At 33.4% G+C, this 18,078-nt stretch overlaps 3 protein-coding genes across 5 annotated transcripts; 2 read left to right on the top strand and 1 right to left on the bottom strand.

Moving 5' to 3' along the window:
- Positions 1 to 4,314: 4,314 nt before the first annotated feature.
- Positions 4,315 to 7,391, top strand: LOC112782972 (eukaryotic translation initiation factor NCBP). The gene is made up of 6 exons (XM_025825675.2): positions 4,315 to 4,568; positions 4,952 to 5,047; positions 5,138 to 5,242; positions 5,356 to 5,433; positions 6,801 to 6,920; positions 7,005 to 7,391. Exons 1-6 carry the CDS (start codon positions 4,425 to 4,427, stop codon positions 7,134 to 7,136), a joined length of 675 nt encoding a protein of 224 aa, XP_025681460.1. The 5' UTR covers positions 4,315 to 4,424; the 3' UTR covers positions 7,137 to 7,391.
- Positions 7,392 to 7,519: 128 nt separating this feature from the next.
- On the bottom strand, positions 7,520 to 13,557 carry LOC112782971 (superoxide dismutase [Cu-Zn] 2). Of its 3 annotated transcripts, none has more exons than XM_072229387.1 (8): positions 13,418 to 13,557; positions 10,877 to 11,457; positions 9,767 to 9,905; positions 9,488 to 9,685; positions 9,368 to 9,399; positions 9,095 to 9,170; positions 8,427 to 8,480; positions 7,520 to 7,721 (listed from the first exon to the last, which is right to left on the bottom strand). In XM_072229387.1, the coding sequence occupies exons 2-8, from the start codon at positions 11,276 to 11,278 to the stop codon at positions 7,693 to 7,695; spliced, it is 930 nt and encodes a 309-aa protein (XP_072085488.1). In that variant the 5' UTR covers positions 11,279 to 11,457; positions 13,418 to 13,557; the 3' UTR covers positions 7,520 to 7,692. The 3 variants fall into 3 exon arrangements, with proteins under 3 accessions (XP_072085488.1, XP_072085489.1, XP_029152107.2); XM_072229388.1 differs by having other exon boundaries at positions 9,797 to 9,905; XM_029296274.2 differs by lacking the exon at positions 10,877 to 11,457 and having other exon boundaries at positions 13,418 to 13,555.
- LOC112782970 (tubulin alpha-5 chain) lies at positions 12,117 to 17,155 on the top strand. Its single transcript, XM_025825673.3, has 5 exons — positions 12,117 to 12,380; positions 13,431 to 13,645; positions 13,711 to 13,910; positions 15,084 to 15,592; positions 16,713 to 17,155. Exons 1-5 carry the CDS (start codon positions 12,268 to 12,270, stop codon positions 17,020 to 17,022), a joined length of 1,347 nt encoding a protein of 448 aa, XP_025681458.1. The 5' UTR covers positions 12,117 to 12,267; the 3' UTR covers positions 17,023 to 17,155.
- The last annotated feature ends 923 nt before the right edge of the window (positions 17,156 to 18,078 follow it).

The raw sequence follows: 18,078 nt of genomic DNA, 5'->3' as shown, positions 1-18,078 counted from the left end.
GTGGATTTCTTTGTTCTTTCCTCTCAGGTTTAGGCTTTCATTGTAGCATTTCCTTGCCAACTTCTGATCTCCCCTCACCGTTGCTATCCCCGCTGAGGTCGGGAATTTCATGCAGAGGTGGGGCGTCGATACCACCGCTCCGAGTCGATTAAGGGTAGCTCTGCCAATTAAAGCATTATAGGCTGACCCCACGTCGATGACTATGAAGTCTATACTCAGAGTCTTTGATTTTCCCCCTTTCCAAAGGTGGTGTGGAGGGGCAAAAATCCTAGTGGCTTTATTGGCGTGTCGCCTAATCCGTACAAGGTGTCGGGGTAGGCTCTTAACTCTTTCTCATCTAATCCCAGTTTGTCGAAAGCGGGCTTAAAGAGGATGTCCGCTGAACTTCCTTGGTCTACTAGTGTTCTGTGGAGATGGGCATTTGCCAGGATCATGGTAATTACCACTGGGTCATCGTGCCCCGGGATTATTCCTTGCCCATCCTCCTTTGTGAATGAAATGGTAGGGAGGTCGGATGACTCCTCTCCGACCTGGTAAACTCTCTTGAGATGTCTTTTACGAGAAGATTTTGTGAGTCCCCCTCTCGCAAACCCTCCTGAGATCATATGGATATGTCTCTCCGGAGTTTGTGGTGGTGGGTCTCTTCTATCCATATCATCTCGCTTTCTTTTTCCATGAATGTCCGACCTTTCTATGAGATATCTGTCAAGCCGACCTTCTCTGGCCAGCTTTTCTATCACATTTTTAAGGTCGTAACAGTCGTTTGTGGAGTGCCCATATATCTTATGGTACTCACAGTAATCACCGCAGCTCCCCCCTCTTTTATTTTTAATGGGCCTGGGGGGAGGCAGCCTTTCAGTATTGCAAATTTCTCTGTATACATCCACTACAGGAACTTTTAGAGGAGTATAAGAGTGATATTTTCTTGGCCTATCGAGGCCGAGTTCTTCCTTCTTCTTGGCTTCCCTCTCCCTCTCTTTTGTTGAGGGAGAGTGACCAGGTCGCCAACTCAGGTCTCTTAGCTTAGCATTTTCTTCCATATTGATGTACTTTTCAGCTCTTTCCTGTACATAACTTAAAGAGGCGGGGTGTCTTTTTGATATGGACTGTGAGAAGGGACCTTCTCTAAGACCATTGACTAGCCCCATGATGACTGCCTCGGTGGGCAGGTCTTGAATCTCCAAACATGCTTTGTTGAACCTTTCCATATAGGCTCGTAAGGACTCCCCGACCTCCTGTTTTATTCCCAGGAGACTCGGTGCATGTTTTACTTTGTCTTTCTGGATGGAGAACCTCATCAAGAACTTCCTTGAGAGGTCTTCAAAACTAGTAATCGACCTCGGAGGGAGGCTGTCGAACCATTTCATCGCTGCTTTTGACAAGGTTGTCGAAAAAGCTTTGCATCGCGTAGCATCAGAAGCGTCAGCCAGATACATCCGACTTTTAAAGTTGCTCAGATGATGCTTTGGATCAGTGGTTCCGTCGTAGAGGTCCATATCGGGGCTTCTAAAGTTTCTCGGAACTTTTGCCCTCATTATGTCCTCACTAAAAGGATCTTCCCCCCCTAAGGGCGAATCTTCTCTACCGTCGTGGGAGTTCTGACCTTTGAGGGAGGATTCTAACTTTAAGAGTTTTCTTTCTAACTCTTTTCGTCGCTCCATCTCCTCTTTTAGGTTCTTTTCGGTTTCCTTTTGTCGCTCCCGTTCCTGTTCTAGCTGCTCGAGGCGACTGTGGACTAATCCCATGAGCTCAATTGCGTGGGATGGTCCTTCTTTTTCTGATTCGCGCCCCTCCGAAGAATTTACCTTCGGGTTTTTGATTCCGGAGGTGCCTTCCCTGTGTTGATCATTGGCTTCCTGGTGAAGGGTCTGGTCTGCCTCATTGTTTCCAGTGTTCAGATTCTCTTGTTCAGAATCTGTCTCCACATGACCCTCTTCAGGGGATCTATCCGCCATCACTGGTTGATCTCTCGGGTCCCCGGCAACGGCGCCAATGTTACGGTGGGTAACCGGAGATTAATGGGCTGGATGGTGTTGGTTGGCCCAAACGTATGAAGGAGGTGGCTTTCGAGTGGATCTGTTACTCGGTGTTCCTCCGTCCGACTTGTATGTGTGAAAGAATGGGGGGTGGTACCTGCAAAGACACTCCGATGCCTAAGTTAGCAAGAGTGTGAGCAGGTTAGAGAGTATTGGAACTTAGAGATACCTGAATGGTGTCAGTGTATTTATAGTGGTGAACCAATAACCACCGCTGAAGTAGTGCCACCTTTTTAGGTGGATAATCGTTCCCATATCTTAGGGAGGTTAAGATATGGCTCTATGAAGTGGTTAGAGAGTTTCTAGGGGCAGTTACTCATTCGAATGAGTGTTATCTGCCAGCTAACCCTCGTATCCGACTTCTTTGGAGCAGGTCGTGTTCAGTACCGACTTCTTGGGATGAAGGCTGGTACTGGGTGAGGGCCAACCCTTTGGGTTGGGCTTCTTTGCCTGGATCCTGGACCTTTATCATTGGGTCAGGGTATGAACAGATCCGATCTGATCCGGCCCACAAATATGCAGATCGGATATATCCACAAGACACAAAAACACTTTTAAAAGTTTATTTTTATTAAAAAAATATCAATAAAATTTATTTTTCTATTCTTTTAAATATGTTTACTCTTAAAATAATATTAAACATACTTTTTTAAATAATAAATTAAAATAATATAACATATATAATAATTATTAGTTGAAATAAAACATAAAAAGAATATTTACTTATTTATTTCTTTATTTTTGCGGATACGCGGATATGCGAATATCTACAAAAAATCCGTAATCCGATAGTCTTGCGGATCGGATCCATATCCGCAATTTTCAAATCGGATTTGAATAAACACCGCAGATATGCGAATCGGATCCGATCCATGAGCATCGCTAGATCTGACAGATTTTTTATTCGTACAAGCTAAAGTGACCCACAGGTCACACCACCTCCTGGAAAAGAACTAGACAACTGATAGAAATTTTTAGGCGAATGGGTTTGAGCGAAAAGATCCACACTAGTATAAAGTATAAAAAGGGAGAGACCTACCCCTCTCCTAAGGTACATCATTCTTTTATCCTAATTAGCCGCCTCATCATACGGACACTAATTTTAGCATCGAAGTGTCCTTGCAAGTAGCTTATACCGCCGACTTACCGATAATCGTGGCCCCACTCCCCCTCGCCAAGCTCGCATCCAGGTCCTGATTCTCAACATCTCACCGTTGCTCACACTTAACCATACAACCGATCATCGGTCTCAACGAGCAAACGAACATTGGTGCCGTATGTGGGGGACCTGACGCGAGCGGAACATGGATCTTATCCCTCGTCCCGAGAAGGTACGAGAGGAGGGAGGTGCTACCGGGCGTCCAGGGGGCCGCCTTAGGAGTAGAGTGAGCTCGGAAACTTTTCAAAAATGCTGAAAAACTCCCTCTCGCCAAGACGACTCCCATACCTGATCTCCAAAAAAGCGTTCCTTTGGTGGTATCGATAGCGACAACTCTCGAATCATGTAGAAACTCAAATTAGACACAGAGTCCAGAATCTGGAAAAGGAATTGGCGACAAGAAATCGCTACCATCCTGAGTACAGCCAAAATTCTCGCTCACGTTCAGGAGTTCATTCGAGCTTTTCACGTACCCAATTTCCATTAAAGAGATCGGAAGGTACCTCAATGTTTGTACACATTTTGATTGGACATTTTAACTTTGATTAGATATCATTATTATTCTACATAGTAAAAAAGTACCAGCTCATCATTCTATTTACTAAAGTAATGTTAAAGAAAATAAAAAATTACTATAATATCTAAAATTCAATATGAAAAATTATAATATTGTAACTAAAAATTTAAAAATCAAATCGATCTATGTTGTGAATTTTATAGATGAATATATAAAATTTTTAAAATATTATTTATATATAAAAATTAATTATTAATATATTTATATATAAATATATATAATTTAATTTATTTTTAATATATATTTATATTTTAATATGTATTTTATATTAATAAATAAATTTTGTAACTGATTTTAATATATTTGTAAGATAGGTGATAAAATTTAGTCACACAGGTAGTATAGGTAGACAATAAAAATATTAAATAATGTGAATAATAAATATATCGGATATTCATTTCACTAGGTGTGTATAGATTTTTATTTTAACATTAAAATTTAGATAGTTAATTTAGATCTTTAAAAGTGTAATTTATTTTTATTTGATTGGTAGATATTCATATTGTTTAAAATAGTCATTATTTACTAATACTCCTAAAAAATAAAAAATGAAATGATAGAATAATGATTTGAAGACGCCAATATGAAGAAACGAAGATTAAACACACAACACAATAAGGGGAAAAGGGGATTAGGGTTTTAGCAGCCGATAATGGATTTCACAGCGGAGAAGAAGGAATTGGAGAGCAACAACAACAACACTAACTCTGACACTGCTCAGCGAACCCTAGATTCTTCTTCCGAAGTCGAGGAGCGCCATGCTCGTGATCTTAAAGCTGGTCTTCACCCTCTAAAGGTTCATCTCTCCATCCTCTTTCAGAGAAAAAAGAAGGATTTTTCTCCTCCATTTTAGTTTAATTTATCTTGTTTTAGGTGAATCTCAACTTTGAATCCAATCTTTGTACTTTCTGTATTTTCGAACGATTACTTGCGACAATAGCATGGTACAGTTCATTGAAAATTAAATGCTAGTTTCATTTTTCTTCTCTGTTTTCATTCCTAAAGAAGGGGTTCTTCTGGCTTGTTTTCGTTCTAATTAGATTAAGCTCTTATCAGCTTGACATTATGTTCTACTATGTTTGGTGTTTATACGAATTTATCTCCATTTTCGCTTCCATAGAAGCTCTTGGTGTCGGTTGACATTTCAGTTGATTTCTGTTGGGTTATTTCCTTGAGCAGCACAAATTTGTATTTTGGTACACACGGCGAACACCAGGAGTTCGAAATCAAACATCATATGAGGATAACATTAAGAAGATTGTTGATTTCAGTACTGTAAGTAGAATACTATACTGAGGTTTGTTGTTGAATATAAATCCATTGTCATGTATTCTTAATTTGACAATTGTTTGTTTATATAAATAGGTTGAAGGATTTTGGGTTTGCTATTGCCATCTTGCTCGACCTTCTTCTTTGCCTAGTCCAACAGATTTGCATCTTTTTAAGGAAGGAATCCGACCCCTTTGGGAGGTAGGTACTTAAAGACTTGGCTGAAGTTGCATTCTCTTGTTGATTGATAATGTATAAGCTGTAAAACTTCAAATAACACACTATAAGTTTTTTTATTTCCTTTTTGAAAATAGGACTCTGCTAACTGCAATGGTGGTAAATGGATTATACGGTTCAAAAAAGCTGTCTCGGGTCGTTTTTGGGAGAACCTGGTGAGTCAAATATTTTCTCTGAGTCTTCTTTCTTTTTTATTCCCTGATAAATGTCTGCTAATAATTTCTGTACTAGTAATATTAAAGCTTCAAAAGAAGTTTTCCAGTGATTATTTAAATCTATACTACAGAAAAGCGGAAAACTTCTTTTTTTTTGAAAAAAAAAATATTTTACTTATTTTTAGGGATTGTAATGTTATGTATTGATACATGTAGGCTAATCTTGTTGCTATCTGAATATACCCTTACAATTGAAGAATAATTAATAATTGAGTGGCATATGAACTGTATATGTTTCTGCCTTGATTTAAATTACTGAAACTGAAGACAAAAATGAATCTTTAAACATCGTAGTTAATCTCAGCGATCCCAGTGAGGTTCCCATCCCATCTCAGTGACAACCTGGGATGAGATCATATGCGATCTTGGTTTTTGGTCTTAGCCATCCCTGGCAAGATCGCTGCCAGAATCTCGGCCTATTGTGGCAAATCTCACAAAGATCACATGTGGAGCGCCAAATCCCCAAATTTCCCTGCCTGATGGATTTTAGAGTGGGTTATGTGGGTATTTTCCGTCCAATTTCCAGTTTGTTCACTTACTACACCCCGCGTGAGTAACCGCTATACATTCATTAGTAAATATTTATAACTTAATAATTTGACTATAGACACGCTTTACAATAGAATGCAAAAGTGTCGAACAATCCATGTAGCTAGCTAGTAGCTACCCCCCAAGTGGAAGACTTGGTCATTGCTTGAATCTGTGCAATTTGAAAATAAAATTGTTTCAAAAGCAAATTATGAATTTTGAACACCATATAGAACTAGTCCTAGAATAAATTCCTTGACTACAGTTGAATTTGAATTTGTATTTGTAGTTGCAAAACCTCGAGTTCCTCTTTATGATGTAATTAATTAGTGAGGAATCCTATTAAAGAAAATTTGTTTGCTTCGGATAAATTAAAGAGGAAATATTTGCTAGTGACTAATTGAAAAAGTAATCCTATTCATCAGTTTCCTTGCATATGATTTTTGACTGAACTAGTTTCATCATTTTGGAAAAAAATGCAAATGGATTAGCTGATTTTCTTCTGTTTGCAATTCCTATTGGTTTTATTTTTACCGACAATTTTGCATATGGTGACAATTTAATGACTTTTCTAATTATATCGACCTGATTTTGTTGATTAAAGTCTTTCCTATGCTTTTGTCCCCAACCAAATACATATTCCTTCCCCTTCAGAATAAATCTATGATGGCAACAAAATATCTTGTTATCCATGCTGTCAATTACTGTTGTATTTCTATCTTTTATTATTGGACTCGGAAATGGTGAAAGTAGTAATAGCATTACATTGTTGAGTGCAGGTTCTTGCCTTAGTAGGTGACCAATTGGATTATGGAGATCAGATATGTGGTGCAGTACTTAGCATTCGTTTTAATGAAGATATACTTAGCGTCTGGAATCGCAACGCTTCTGACAATCAGGTTGGCATTATTATGGATTCTGGACATATGTGTGTAAATGCATATTCATGCTTGTCTCTAATTATATCTTGCTTCGCTTTCCAGGCTGTAATGGCTCTCAGAGATTCCATTAAGCGCCATTTAAAGCTTCCTCATGGCTATATTATGGAGTACAAGCCCCATGATGCCTCCCTAAAGGACAATTCATCTTACAGGAACACTTGGTTGAGAGGCTAGCCGTACACATTCTTTGTCAACATTGTGAGACAGTTAACATTGTTACTGATTTACCTAGTTTCATTATATTTAGTTAACTCAGCTTTGCAGTCAACATGTTCATGTCCACCCAGTGTTTAGTTGTAAATAATTTTTATCTCTCTTATCCTATCCTTTTTGAAGGAGAAGCATTTTCATTCAGATGATAGATTGATTAACTCTTAACGCTTAATATGAATATTACATTTTATGCAAGCGATGCTGTTAACAACGAAATTTTAACAGTGTGTAACAGAATGTGTTGGCGCATTTGATTCAAGAATTGGGATTATTTGTTTCTTAATTTGTAATGTGCGGATGCACTATCCGGGATGATGTTGAAGACCGTTCTTGCCAAATCAATCTCAAGATCAAGATAACTCCACCTTATATATTGTGAACCAAGATTGTCATGGAGTTGATATGAAACTTTTAACATGTCACACTATAGTTGCTATAAAAGTAGTTACATCATGCTTCTAATCTTATATTGAAACCATAGACCTGCGAATATATCAAGTATCTGCAGCAAACCATCTTAAACAGATGACTGAAGGCCAATGATACCTGATACACAATTAACAATTGTCACTCTTCAACGTATAAGATACCAAAGACCCATTTTCATGAACTAATATTCAAAATATATTCTTTTCAAATTACCACTGTAGCGCAAAAACGTTGGCGTAAATAGTTTCAAAATAGTGACATTTTTGTAAAAGTCCTAGAAAGGATGGCGCTGTGATATTTTAGGTGCATATAAAGCAAGAAGCAGCAGGCTGTACACCTGAACTGAACTGCAGGATATGTGACATTCTTCCTTGCCTATTATGCTGAGCAAACCTAATTTAATGGCTATGATGATGATGTGTAATTGTGTACATGAATAATTAAGTTTTCAAGCATTTAAACCAAAGAAAAGGTAAGAATAAATTACATGAATAATTTAAGGGCTATGATGATGATGTACTATTGTCTAACTTCAGCATATATGAGTGTAATTTACCCAAAACATAATAACTTATCATGATAAGTGTCTAGGGAAGGTTCTTTTGTCCTTACTCAAACATGTTTGACAAGAAAAATACATATGCTGTGGCCATTCAATAACTATGAGCATGTGGTTTTGCAGACTGTTTTCAAATTTCTCATGTTCTGATTCCTAGGAATCTAAAAAATGTTCCACAAACCACACACCCAGAATAGCTCATAGCTTAGTAATGGGGAATCACTATACTAAACAGTAGACAATCTAAAGTTCAGAAGTATTACCGCATCCTACTCTTGCACCTGCATTCCCAGTAGTTTTGCTGAGTTCATGACCACCTGTTTCATGATAAACAAATGCTCAAAAGCTCAAAAATGGTGAATAGGTACAAAGCAGTATCAATTTTATAGATAAATGGTAACACTTTATCGTGGACTATGTCTGAGATATGAATACAAAGACAAGACAAAGAAACATGCAGGCATTTCTATCTCCAGTGTCTCAGAGACAGTATTCAAAGCAACCAAAATGTTAGGTTTTACACTATATGCATCTATAAAGCAAGCAATAAACATAAACCTTTAAACAAACAAATAAGGCACTTCAGCATAAGACTCATACATGGTGCAAAAAATACAAGATATCAATCAGATTGAAAGAGCTGGAGTAAATAATATGAAGCATAATGCTTATTGTCATTAAGCAAGTGAACAAAATCCTTTGTACTTCCCATAATAACAGATTTTATTCGCAGTAAATAACATCCAACCAAGCACCCAGATACAGAATGTGAAGGTGCACTTTCAACAGAACAGAATCAACCAGGACTAAATCATAATTCTCTCTTTCAACATCTCAATATTAAGGAAAAATAATCCAAGAGTAGTAACGGTTATGGAGTAAAAAAAAGAGTAAATCACATTGACATGTTCAACTACTTGGCCTATCTTACCCCTTCCAAGGTCATCAGGATCAGCATGCACAACAACCGCCCTGCCGAGTATAGAATGCACTCCACTTAACGGAATCTACATCGAAAACGGAAAGGCATCAGAAAGAAGAACTAAAGCATTCTAGATCCAATTGAACTACATTTAAAGTTGAAAGAGATAAGTACAAATAAAGGTTCATTTGTCAAATTGAAATGTGAATTATACAACAAAAAAGATGTCAAATTTGAATTCTACAAACACAGCAATAACCAAAGTTTAGTTGTGTAATTTACCTGTGAATCTGTGATAGAAATCTCAGCAACCCCTGAATGAGAAAAGAACAAAATGTGTTGTTAGGAAATCAATTGATAGAAAGAATTGAGAAAATAAAAAGAATTGATAAAAAATCATACCATCAGGGCCTGCAAGAATGTTACCCAAATCACCAGCATGACGGTGATGATCGGCAGGAGCTCCATGGTGTTTGTTAAGAGGATTGAAGTGAGGACCGGTGGAATTGCAGCCATTGGTAGTGTCACCAAGAGCATGGATATGGAAGCCGTGAAGCCCCGGTGAGAGTCCTGTTATCCTTCCTGAAACATGAGTAGTACCTGCAAGCATCCATCGACATACACAGTGAAGTGAAATTGAGAAGAAGAAGAAGAAGAAGAAGAAGAAGAAGAAGAAGAAACCATTGGATTGGTGAAGGAAGTGAATAGAACCCTTGACGTTGTTATCTCCGACGATGAGAGCCACAGCTTTGACGGTTCCCTTTCCAGTTTCCATCTCTCTCTCTCTCTCACTGCCACTGATGTTTTCTTGTTTCAATCTCTGGATATATAAACTCATCCAAATGAAATTAAACAATAACAAAATATAATAGCAACAAGAAAGAAGGATTTATCAAAGAGCTATATAGTTCAAATTGTATAATTTTTTCATCAGCATTTTAGATTTGAGTCTTATTCATAATTTTAGAAAAAAAAGAAATTTATTATTTATGCACCTATTTATTAAGATTCATCCTAAATTTATACCCTTGGTAATAACATGGGTTTAGTTAACATATAAATCTATTCTTGGTAAAAGATTTTAAATTTTTATCTTAATAAATGAGTACAAATTTATTAAAAATTTAAATATTATATTTTTTATATCAATTTTTTAATTAACAATATTCATATATATTCTCAAGACACATAAAATTAGGATAAGTTGTGAATAACTCTCTTTGCACAAATGACAAAATCAATCAACAAAAGTTATTTGAGTGATGTTTCTAACTTTCAAAAGCAACTCACTTTGGCTCTCATTGGTATATTTTGTTCGAACTAATCTCAATAATTTTGATTAATACTTAATCAACAATAATTTACATTTATATTTATAAAAATTTTATATACAAAAAATATATAATTTATATTTATATTTATCAGAATTTTGTATACATAAATTAATATATATATATATATATATATATATATATATATATATAAAATTTGCACACATAAATTTAAAAAATTTGTTTATTAAAAATAATTTAATATTTAATCTGATTAAATAATAACAAAAAATACTAAAAATTATTAAATTCCAAAAATTTTATTTTTTTTCTTATAGAAATATTTTTACAATTGTTATAAGTTTTTCTTATTGAAAATTACCTTTATTTCGATTTATCAAATTTGATGTTTTTTTTGTGACTGATCATAACACAGAAAAAATACCTAAGAAAAAGAGTAGTACTCCTCTCTAATAATAATGTTTAAATTATTAGGAGACAGTAACCACTATAGATACACCTGCTTGTTGAAAACAGCAGTCTTAGCCATTAAATCAGCTGCTCTGTTTGCTGTTCGCTGGATGAGCACTAAAGTAGTTGTCCAATTGCACTGGAGCATCTCTTTGATTTTGTCAAGCAGATCAGAGTCATTCCTAATCATTCTGGTTGCGCCTCGCGAAACAAGAAGAAACACATCAAGATTATCAGTTTCACATATGACCTCTTTACACTCGCAATCCCAAGCCATAACAAGCCCTCTCCAAATAGCATGAAGCTCACAACAGAGAATACTAAAAAGAGGTATACTGACAGAACAACCTTGTATCCAAATTCCCATGCTGTCTCTAATAATACATCCAAAGCCAGCTAATTGCTCATTTTCAAAAACGCTTGCATCGCAGTTCACTTTACAGACATTCATTGGAGGTGATTCCCAGTTATATTTCAAAGAAGAAGGAATAATATGTTTTTGGTTGATAACAAGATTAGAGAAATCTCGAGCAGCATGTTTAACTAAGTGAACAATTTTCTCCTTACTCCATGGATCATCTTGGTGGAAGATGTCATTGTTCCTATCCCTCCAAATCCACCAAAAGGCCGCTGCAAAGAGAAACTCATTTTTGTTGAGATTAGAACGAATCCATGACACAAAATCCAAATTAGAGTCCTCAACGATCAATTTTAGTAAGTTGTTTTCAAAAAATGAAAGTCTTACTAAGTTGTACCTTTGTATTTGGTATTAAAAAATTATATATTTATCTTTTTCATTTTAAAAAATTAGAAATATTTATAAAAATACCTAATAAAAAATTAAATTTATTTTCACTTTTTATGACATTTATATCTATTAAAAGTATTTTAAAATTTAAAAACAATTTTATCGAATATAACTTTTATAACTTCTACAATTACTTTGATGTTAATTTATCAAATACACTTAGTATACTTTTAAAAAGCATAAATCTTACGAAATTCGTCCTAAAAAAAAGACGCATTCTGCTTGAAGTAAAGAAAATCCATCAAATAAACTCAATTAATATTTCAAGCAAAAAAAAAAAAAAAAACTCTTCAATCCCCGTAAATTTGGCAACAAATGACAGCTGCTAGTCAATATTATTAAAAAAAAGAAAAAAGAAAAAACAGAAATTCGTCCATTAACTTAAACATGGAATCAACGGCTAAAACTTAGTTTTTTGGGCTTTCGAGTTTAACGTAATGATTTAGTTTGTGTTAGATGTTAATTGCAAAGTTAGGGAGAAAAGGGATAAAATAAGATTTTCTTCTTCTCCTTCTCCATTTCTTACTTTTTGCATTTTCCTTCTCATTTTGGTTGTATTTCTTCGAAAGTCAATAATTATTGTCATTAGCGTTCTTCGTTCATATAGAAAATAAAAATAAAGAGAAAGAAAGATGAGAGAAATAATAAGCATTCATATTGGACAAGCTGGAATTCAGGTTGGGAATTCATGTTGGGAGCTATATTGCCTTGAACATGGCATTCAACCTGATGGGGTCATGGCCAGGTTTATATTTTCTCATCTTTAACGAAATTATTTAGCTTTTTTTTCCTTTTTCAAAAAATATAATCATATTTGGTTTGTGCTTTCGATTTTTTATTTTCATTGTTGCATTTACTGTAATTCTTAGTTTTATTCATAAGTTCTTTCTGATTGACTTGCTGGAAAATTCTTTGAATGCCAAGGATTTTCTTATTATTTTGGGTGCATTTTTTTTTATCAGTGTTATCAATTTTGGTATTTTGTATGAATTTTTCATTATTGGATCATTATAGCAAATGTGTATCTTTTTACCGAGGAAAAAAAAAAGGAAGAGAAAACCAACAAACATGGGAAAGGTTCATTTAACCAATTTGGAACTTCTGCTACCTTTTTTTTTTCATTTGAAGAAAGTTAATGCCTTTGAAACATTGCATGCATTCTAAGGATTCTTCTTGTTATGGTCGGTTGTAGGCCGTGGATTGAATTGACATTTCAGCTTTGCTAATTTCAATGTTATTTATTGATTATTCATCTTGCTCGATTTAATTATAGTGTATTCAATTATTCTTTGGTTGTGTGATGAAAATTTGTTAAATGATGAATAAACATGCATCTTATTAGAGAAAAATCCAAAACAACCCCGATAATTATGTTAAGACAACGAGACCCTTGACAAAAAAAATCCAACCCGCTCCTGACAATTACTTCGAAAGGACAACGAGGTCAGATTTTTTTGGCAATGGAGCTATTAGGGGTCAGATTTGGTGTTTTTTTTTTACCTCGTTATTCTTTCGAGATAATTGTCAGGGCCGGATAGAGTATTTACTCTTATTATGCTTTAGTAACCAACATCACCAATAAATTTGATAATTCATTTCGGATATTTGAGAATTGAGTAATTGATTTAATAAATTTTGGATATTTGTATTCTAACATGTATTTTATACCGCTGGTTAATTTTGGTAGTGTACACGTAGCATAATTGTAACAAATAATTAACAGAAGAAAAAAAAAGTTTATTCCTATAAAATATAGAATGATAAATACCAATTTGTACCTACTTGTGTATTGTAGTGATTCGGCAGAAGTTTCAGAACACGATGCATTCAGCACATTCTTTAGTGAAAGTGGATCTGGTCACTTTGTTCCAAGGGCTTTATTTGTTGATCTTGAACCCACTGTAGTTGATGAAGTAAGATCTGGTGCTTACAGACAACTCTTTCATCCTGAAAAGTTAATTTCTGGCAAAGAAGATGCTGCTAATAATTTTTCAAGAGGACGTTATACAGGTCAGTCAGTGTTTTCAAGTGAATTTAGTTGAATCGAATATAATAAAATAATATATATGTTGTAGTTGGAAGAGAAGTTGAAGAGGTATGCTTGAACCGTATTCGGAAGTTGGCTGAAAATTGCAGTGGCTTGCAAGGATTCATGTTTTTCAATGCTGCTGCTGGTGGCACTGGTTCTGGTTTAGGCTCATTGCTTTTGGAACGCTTGTCTGCTGAATATGGCAAGAAGTCAAGACTTGGCTTCATCATTTATCCTTCTCCCCAGGTATTAATTAATTAATTACAGTCTAGGAGTGTTCATGGATCGGGTCGATTTTGATTAGGTACAGGTACGGCCCTAAAAAGATATTAGATCTATTTTAATTTGGTGCGAAAGTAACTCGAAATAAACCGAGTTAAACCAGATTGGTTTGATGCAAAATTAATATATATAAATTTGTAAATTTTATATACTAAAATAATAAAATTTTAATTTTAAAAATTAAATTTAATAAATATTACATTATATTTATACTATATTTTAAAACAAAAGTAATATTGTATAATATAAAAAATATAAATTAAAATATAAAAATATAATTTACTCTACTCATTTTATTCTAAAATATATATTTTTACTAGGTTTAATTACTCTGTTGGTTCCTATAGTTTTGCAAAATTTTTAATTAGGTCCCTATACTTTTTTTTCCTTTTAATTGGGTCCCTGCACCAAATTTTTTTTTCAATTAGGTCCCTCTTAACAGTAATTGGTTTAATTATATAGGGACCCAATTAAAAAAAAATTGGTACAGGAACCCAAATAAAAAGAAAAAAAGTATAGGGATCTAATTAAAAATAAAATTTGGTGCAAGGACTCAATTAAAAGGAAAAAAAAGTATATGAACCTAATTGAAAATTTTGTAAAACTATAGGGACCAACAGAATAATTAAACCTTTCTACTATAAAAAAACCAATTCTAGATAAGATGATTCGAAGCAAAATTCGAATCCGGCCCTAAAATGGCACTAAAAAAAAAAAATCTAAACCCAACAAAATATATATTGGGTCTGGAGTTAATTTTGGGCCAAATTATATCTTGAACACTCCTAAATTACACTAAATCATTACAAAATAAGCTAAGATTAGAATAAATTGAATTGAAAGATGTTATTATATCATCTAAGATTGATATATTACTTTATGTGCTTTTAATTTGGATGATACTCTTTTACATTTCTTACCTCCCTGTACTTTTGACTATATTTTTTACAACAAAAGTTATGTACACAAAAAATCAATCACTGAAATATAAAATATTTCAATAAGTGTGTCAATATGTGATGTACTAATGATAAAGGCATGCCTGATGATATCTTATGGTATATATATATATATTCTATGTTTGATCAAATTCATGCTTAAATATTAGTGCTTTATTGAATAATGTTGTTGTTGAAGGTATCTACCGCTGTGGTTGAACCTTACAACACAGTTCTTGCGAACCATGCTCTAATTGAGCACAGCGATGTGGTTGTGCTTTTGGACAACGAAGCAATATACGATATCTGCAGAAGATCATTGGACATTGAAAGACCAACTTACTCCAACTTGAACCGCTTGATATCTCAGTGCATCTCTTCATTAACAACTTCATTGAGATTTCAGGGAGCCATAAACGTTGACATAACAGAGTTCCAAACAAACCTTGTGCCGTATCCAAGAATTCACTTCATGCTCTCCTCCTATGCGCCCCTGATATCGTCCGCCAAGGCGTATCACGAGCAGCTGGCGGTGGCCGAGATCACCAGAGCAGTGTTTGAGCCGGCAAATATGATGGCAAAGTGTGATCCAAGAAATGGAAAGTACATGGCTTGCTGCCTAATGTATCGTGGAGATGTTGTCCCAAAAGATGTTAATGTTGCTGTTTCAAATATTAAGACAAAGCGAACCGTTCAATTTGTTGATTGGTAACTACACTTTTTCCCTCTCTAAATAATCTCCATCTTAAGCCTTTTATAATACACATTATTATTTTTTTTTATGATTAATAGAAATAGATATTATCGCTCTTATTTTTTTTTACCAAAGATAAGAGACTGGAACCCGCAACCTCTTAATTGAGTATGGAGAGACTATGTCATTTGAGTTATAATTCATTGGCTATTATTGCTCTTATTTTAATGATGCTATTTTTTTTTTTAAATTTATGTATACATACAATGTTAAAAAATCATATATAGAGTAACATTATAAATAATAAGAGTGACATTATTATTTTTTAAATAATATGTATTTTGTTTCTTTTGTTAATTAAAAAAAATATTATATATTATATACACACTAAAATTTAATTATTAAATTAATTATTATAATATTGTAGTATAATAAAAAAATATGAGATGTCAAATTTGTATTTTTATTCGCTTGATTGATTGATGGTTTGATTTTTTTTTTTTGTATATCAGTGGATTTTAATATAACTATGTCATGGTAATTGCAGTGATTATGCGAATATTATTAAAATTAAAGTAATTTTTTTTTATATTTTAGTAATATTTTTTTTAAACAATACTTTTTAGAAAGAGTTATTTTAATTTTAACAATATTTTTTAAAATACTATAATTACTCTAACATAATTATATTAGAATAATTGTTATTAAAAAATAATTTAAATATCCAATTAGTTAACAAAAATATTATGTATACATAAAAATAATCAATAACTTCAACTATTATATATTTTTAATATATATTTTATATAAATAATTAATTTTATAACTATTTTTTTGTGTTTATAGCTAGTTTGATCAATTAATAATAATAGTATTTTTATAATTATTAAGAGTGTTTGATGTAGGAATAATATTAGAAGAGTGTTAGGTAAATAATGACTCTCTTGAACAATATGAATAACTATCAATCAAATAAAAATATACTACATTTCTAAATTAACCATCTAAATCTTAATATTAAAATAACCATCCATACAGCTAGTGAAATGAACATCTAATATATTTATTGTTCATATTGTTTAATATTTTTATTGTCTACTGGTACTTTTTCATAATATTACGATGAAATTGCAGGTGTCCAACTGGATTCAAGTGCGGAATCAACTACCAGCCACCAACGGCGGTGCCGGGAGGAGATCTGGCAAAGGTGAAGAGAGCAGTGTGTATGATAAGCAACAACACGGCAGTGGCAGAGGTTTTCTCTCGCATTGACCACAAATTCGATCTCATGTTCGCAAAGAGAGCCTTTGTTCATTGGTATGTCAGTGAAGGCATGGAAGAAGGTGAGTTCTCTGAGGCTCGTGAGGATCTTGCTGCTCTCCAGAAGGACTACGAAGAAGTTGGTGCAGAAGGTGCAGATCAAGAAGTTGAAGAAGATTACTAAACATTTTTCTTTTTTCTTTTTTATCTTCTACCACACATTATTATATTCTATTTGTTTTCTATGCTATATCACATCTTTTCTATAATCAATCATCATTCATCTATAATTTATATAAAACTTTTATTTTTTTTAATACCTTTTTGAATACATATCATTATAGTTATGTTAGCTTTTTTTTTTTTTAAATAAAATTTATTCTTTGCTACACGATGAGTTTGATTTTGACAGGTAATTTCACAGGACTTGCGATTTCTTGCTTCAAATTAAGGTTTAGCCATTGTTAGTATGCAACTATGCATGTAAGATACAGTGCTTGATTCAAGTTTCATGGTCCGAAATCCAAATTTCGAGTGTATTTTTTCAGTTTCTCATTATTTATAAAAAAATTAAAATAAATTTTTATAATTTAAAATTTTTATTCGATCTCTAATCATTTAAATAATTAATTTAAGCATGAAGTCTTTAACACGTCAACAAGTCAATATTTACAGAAATCGTTTAAATTAATTACTTAAATGGTTGAAAATTGGTTGGACTAATTATTTGAATAATTTGAGAAATTATAAAAAAAAAATATTTTTTGGACAAATAATAAAAAAATAGTATTTATTTTTTATATTTTTTCTAGTCAACATTCACTTGTTTAATTACCTTTATTTCTTACTACAAGAAGGGGGTGAAAACTGAAGATGTTGTCTTTGGAATGATAAGCAAGATGTAAGCATATCATCTTTGGATGTCATGAATCATTCACCCACTAAAGTCTGATCTCACATTTTAGATAACTTATATCCACCAATAATTCATTGCTTTCACGGGCCGAGTTAGGTTAAATTTTAGGGAGGGACTAAAAATTAATTTTATAATAAAAAAAAGTAAAATAATTTTTTTAAAAAAGTTAAACTAAAATTTATATATAATTTATAAAATAAATTTAAAGTTTGGAAGGGACCATTATTTCCCTTTTCCTACATGAGGCTCCGTTCCGGATTGTCTTAGCCAGTAATGTGCTTTGCTGTGATTAAATTATGTAAATTAATATCAATATCATTTTGC

Source organism: Arachis hypogaea, chromosome 20, assembly GCF_003086295.3.
Source record: "Arachis hypogaea cultivar Tifrunner chromosome 20, arahy.Tifrunner.gnm2.J5K5, whole genome shotgun sequence".
Classification (NCBI taxonomy): Eukaryota; Viridiplantae; Streptophyta; class Magnoliopsida; order Fabales; family Fabaceae; genus Arachis; species Arachis hypogaea.
The sequence above is the reverse complement of the archived record's forward strand: the minus strand, read 5'-3'. Positions and strand labels throughout refer to the sequence as shown.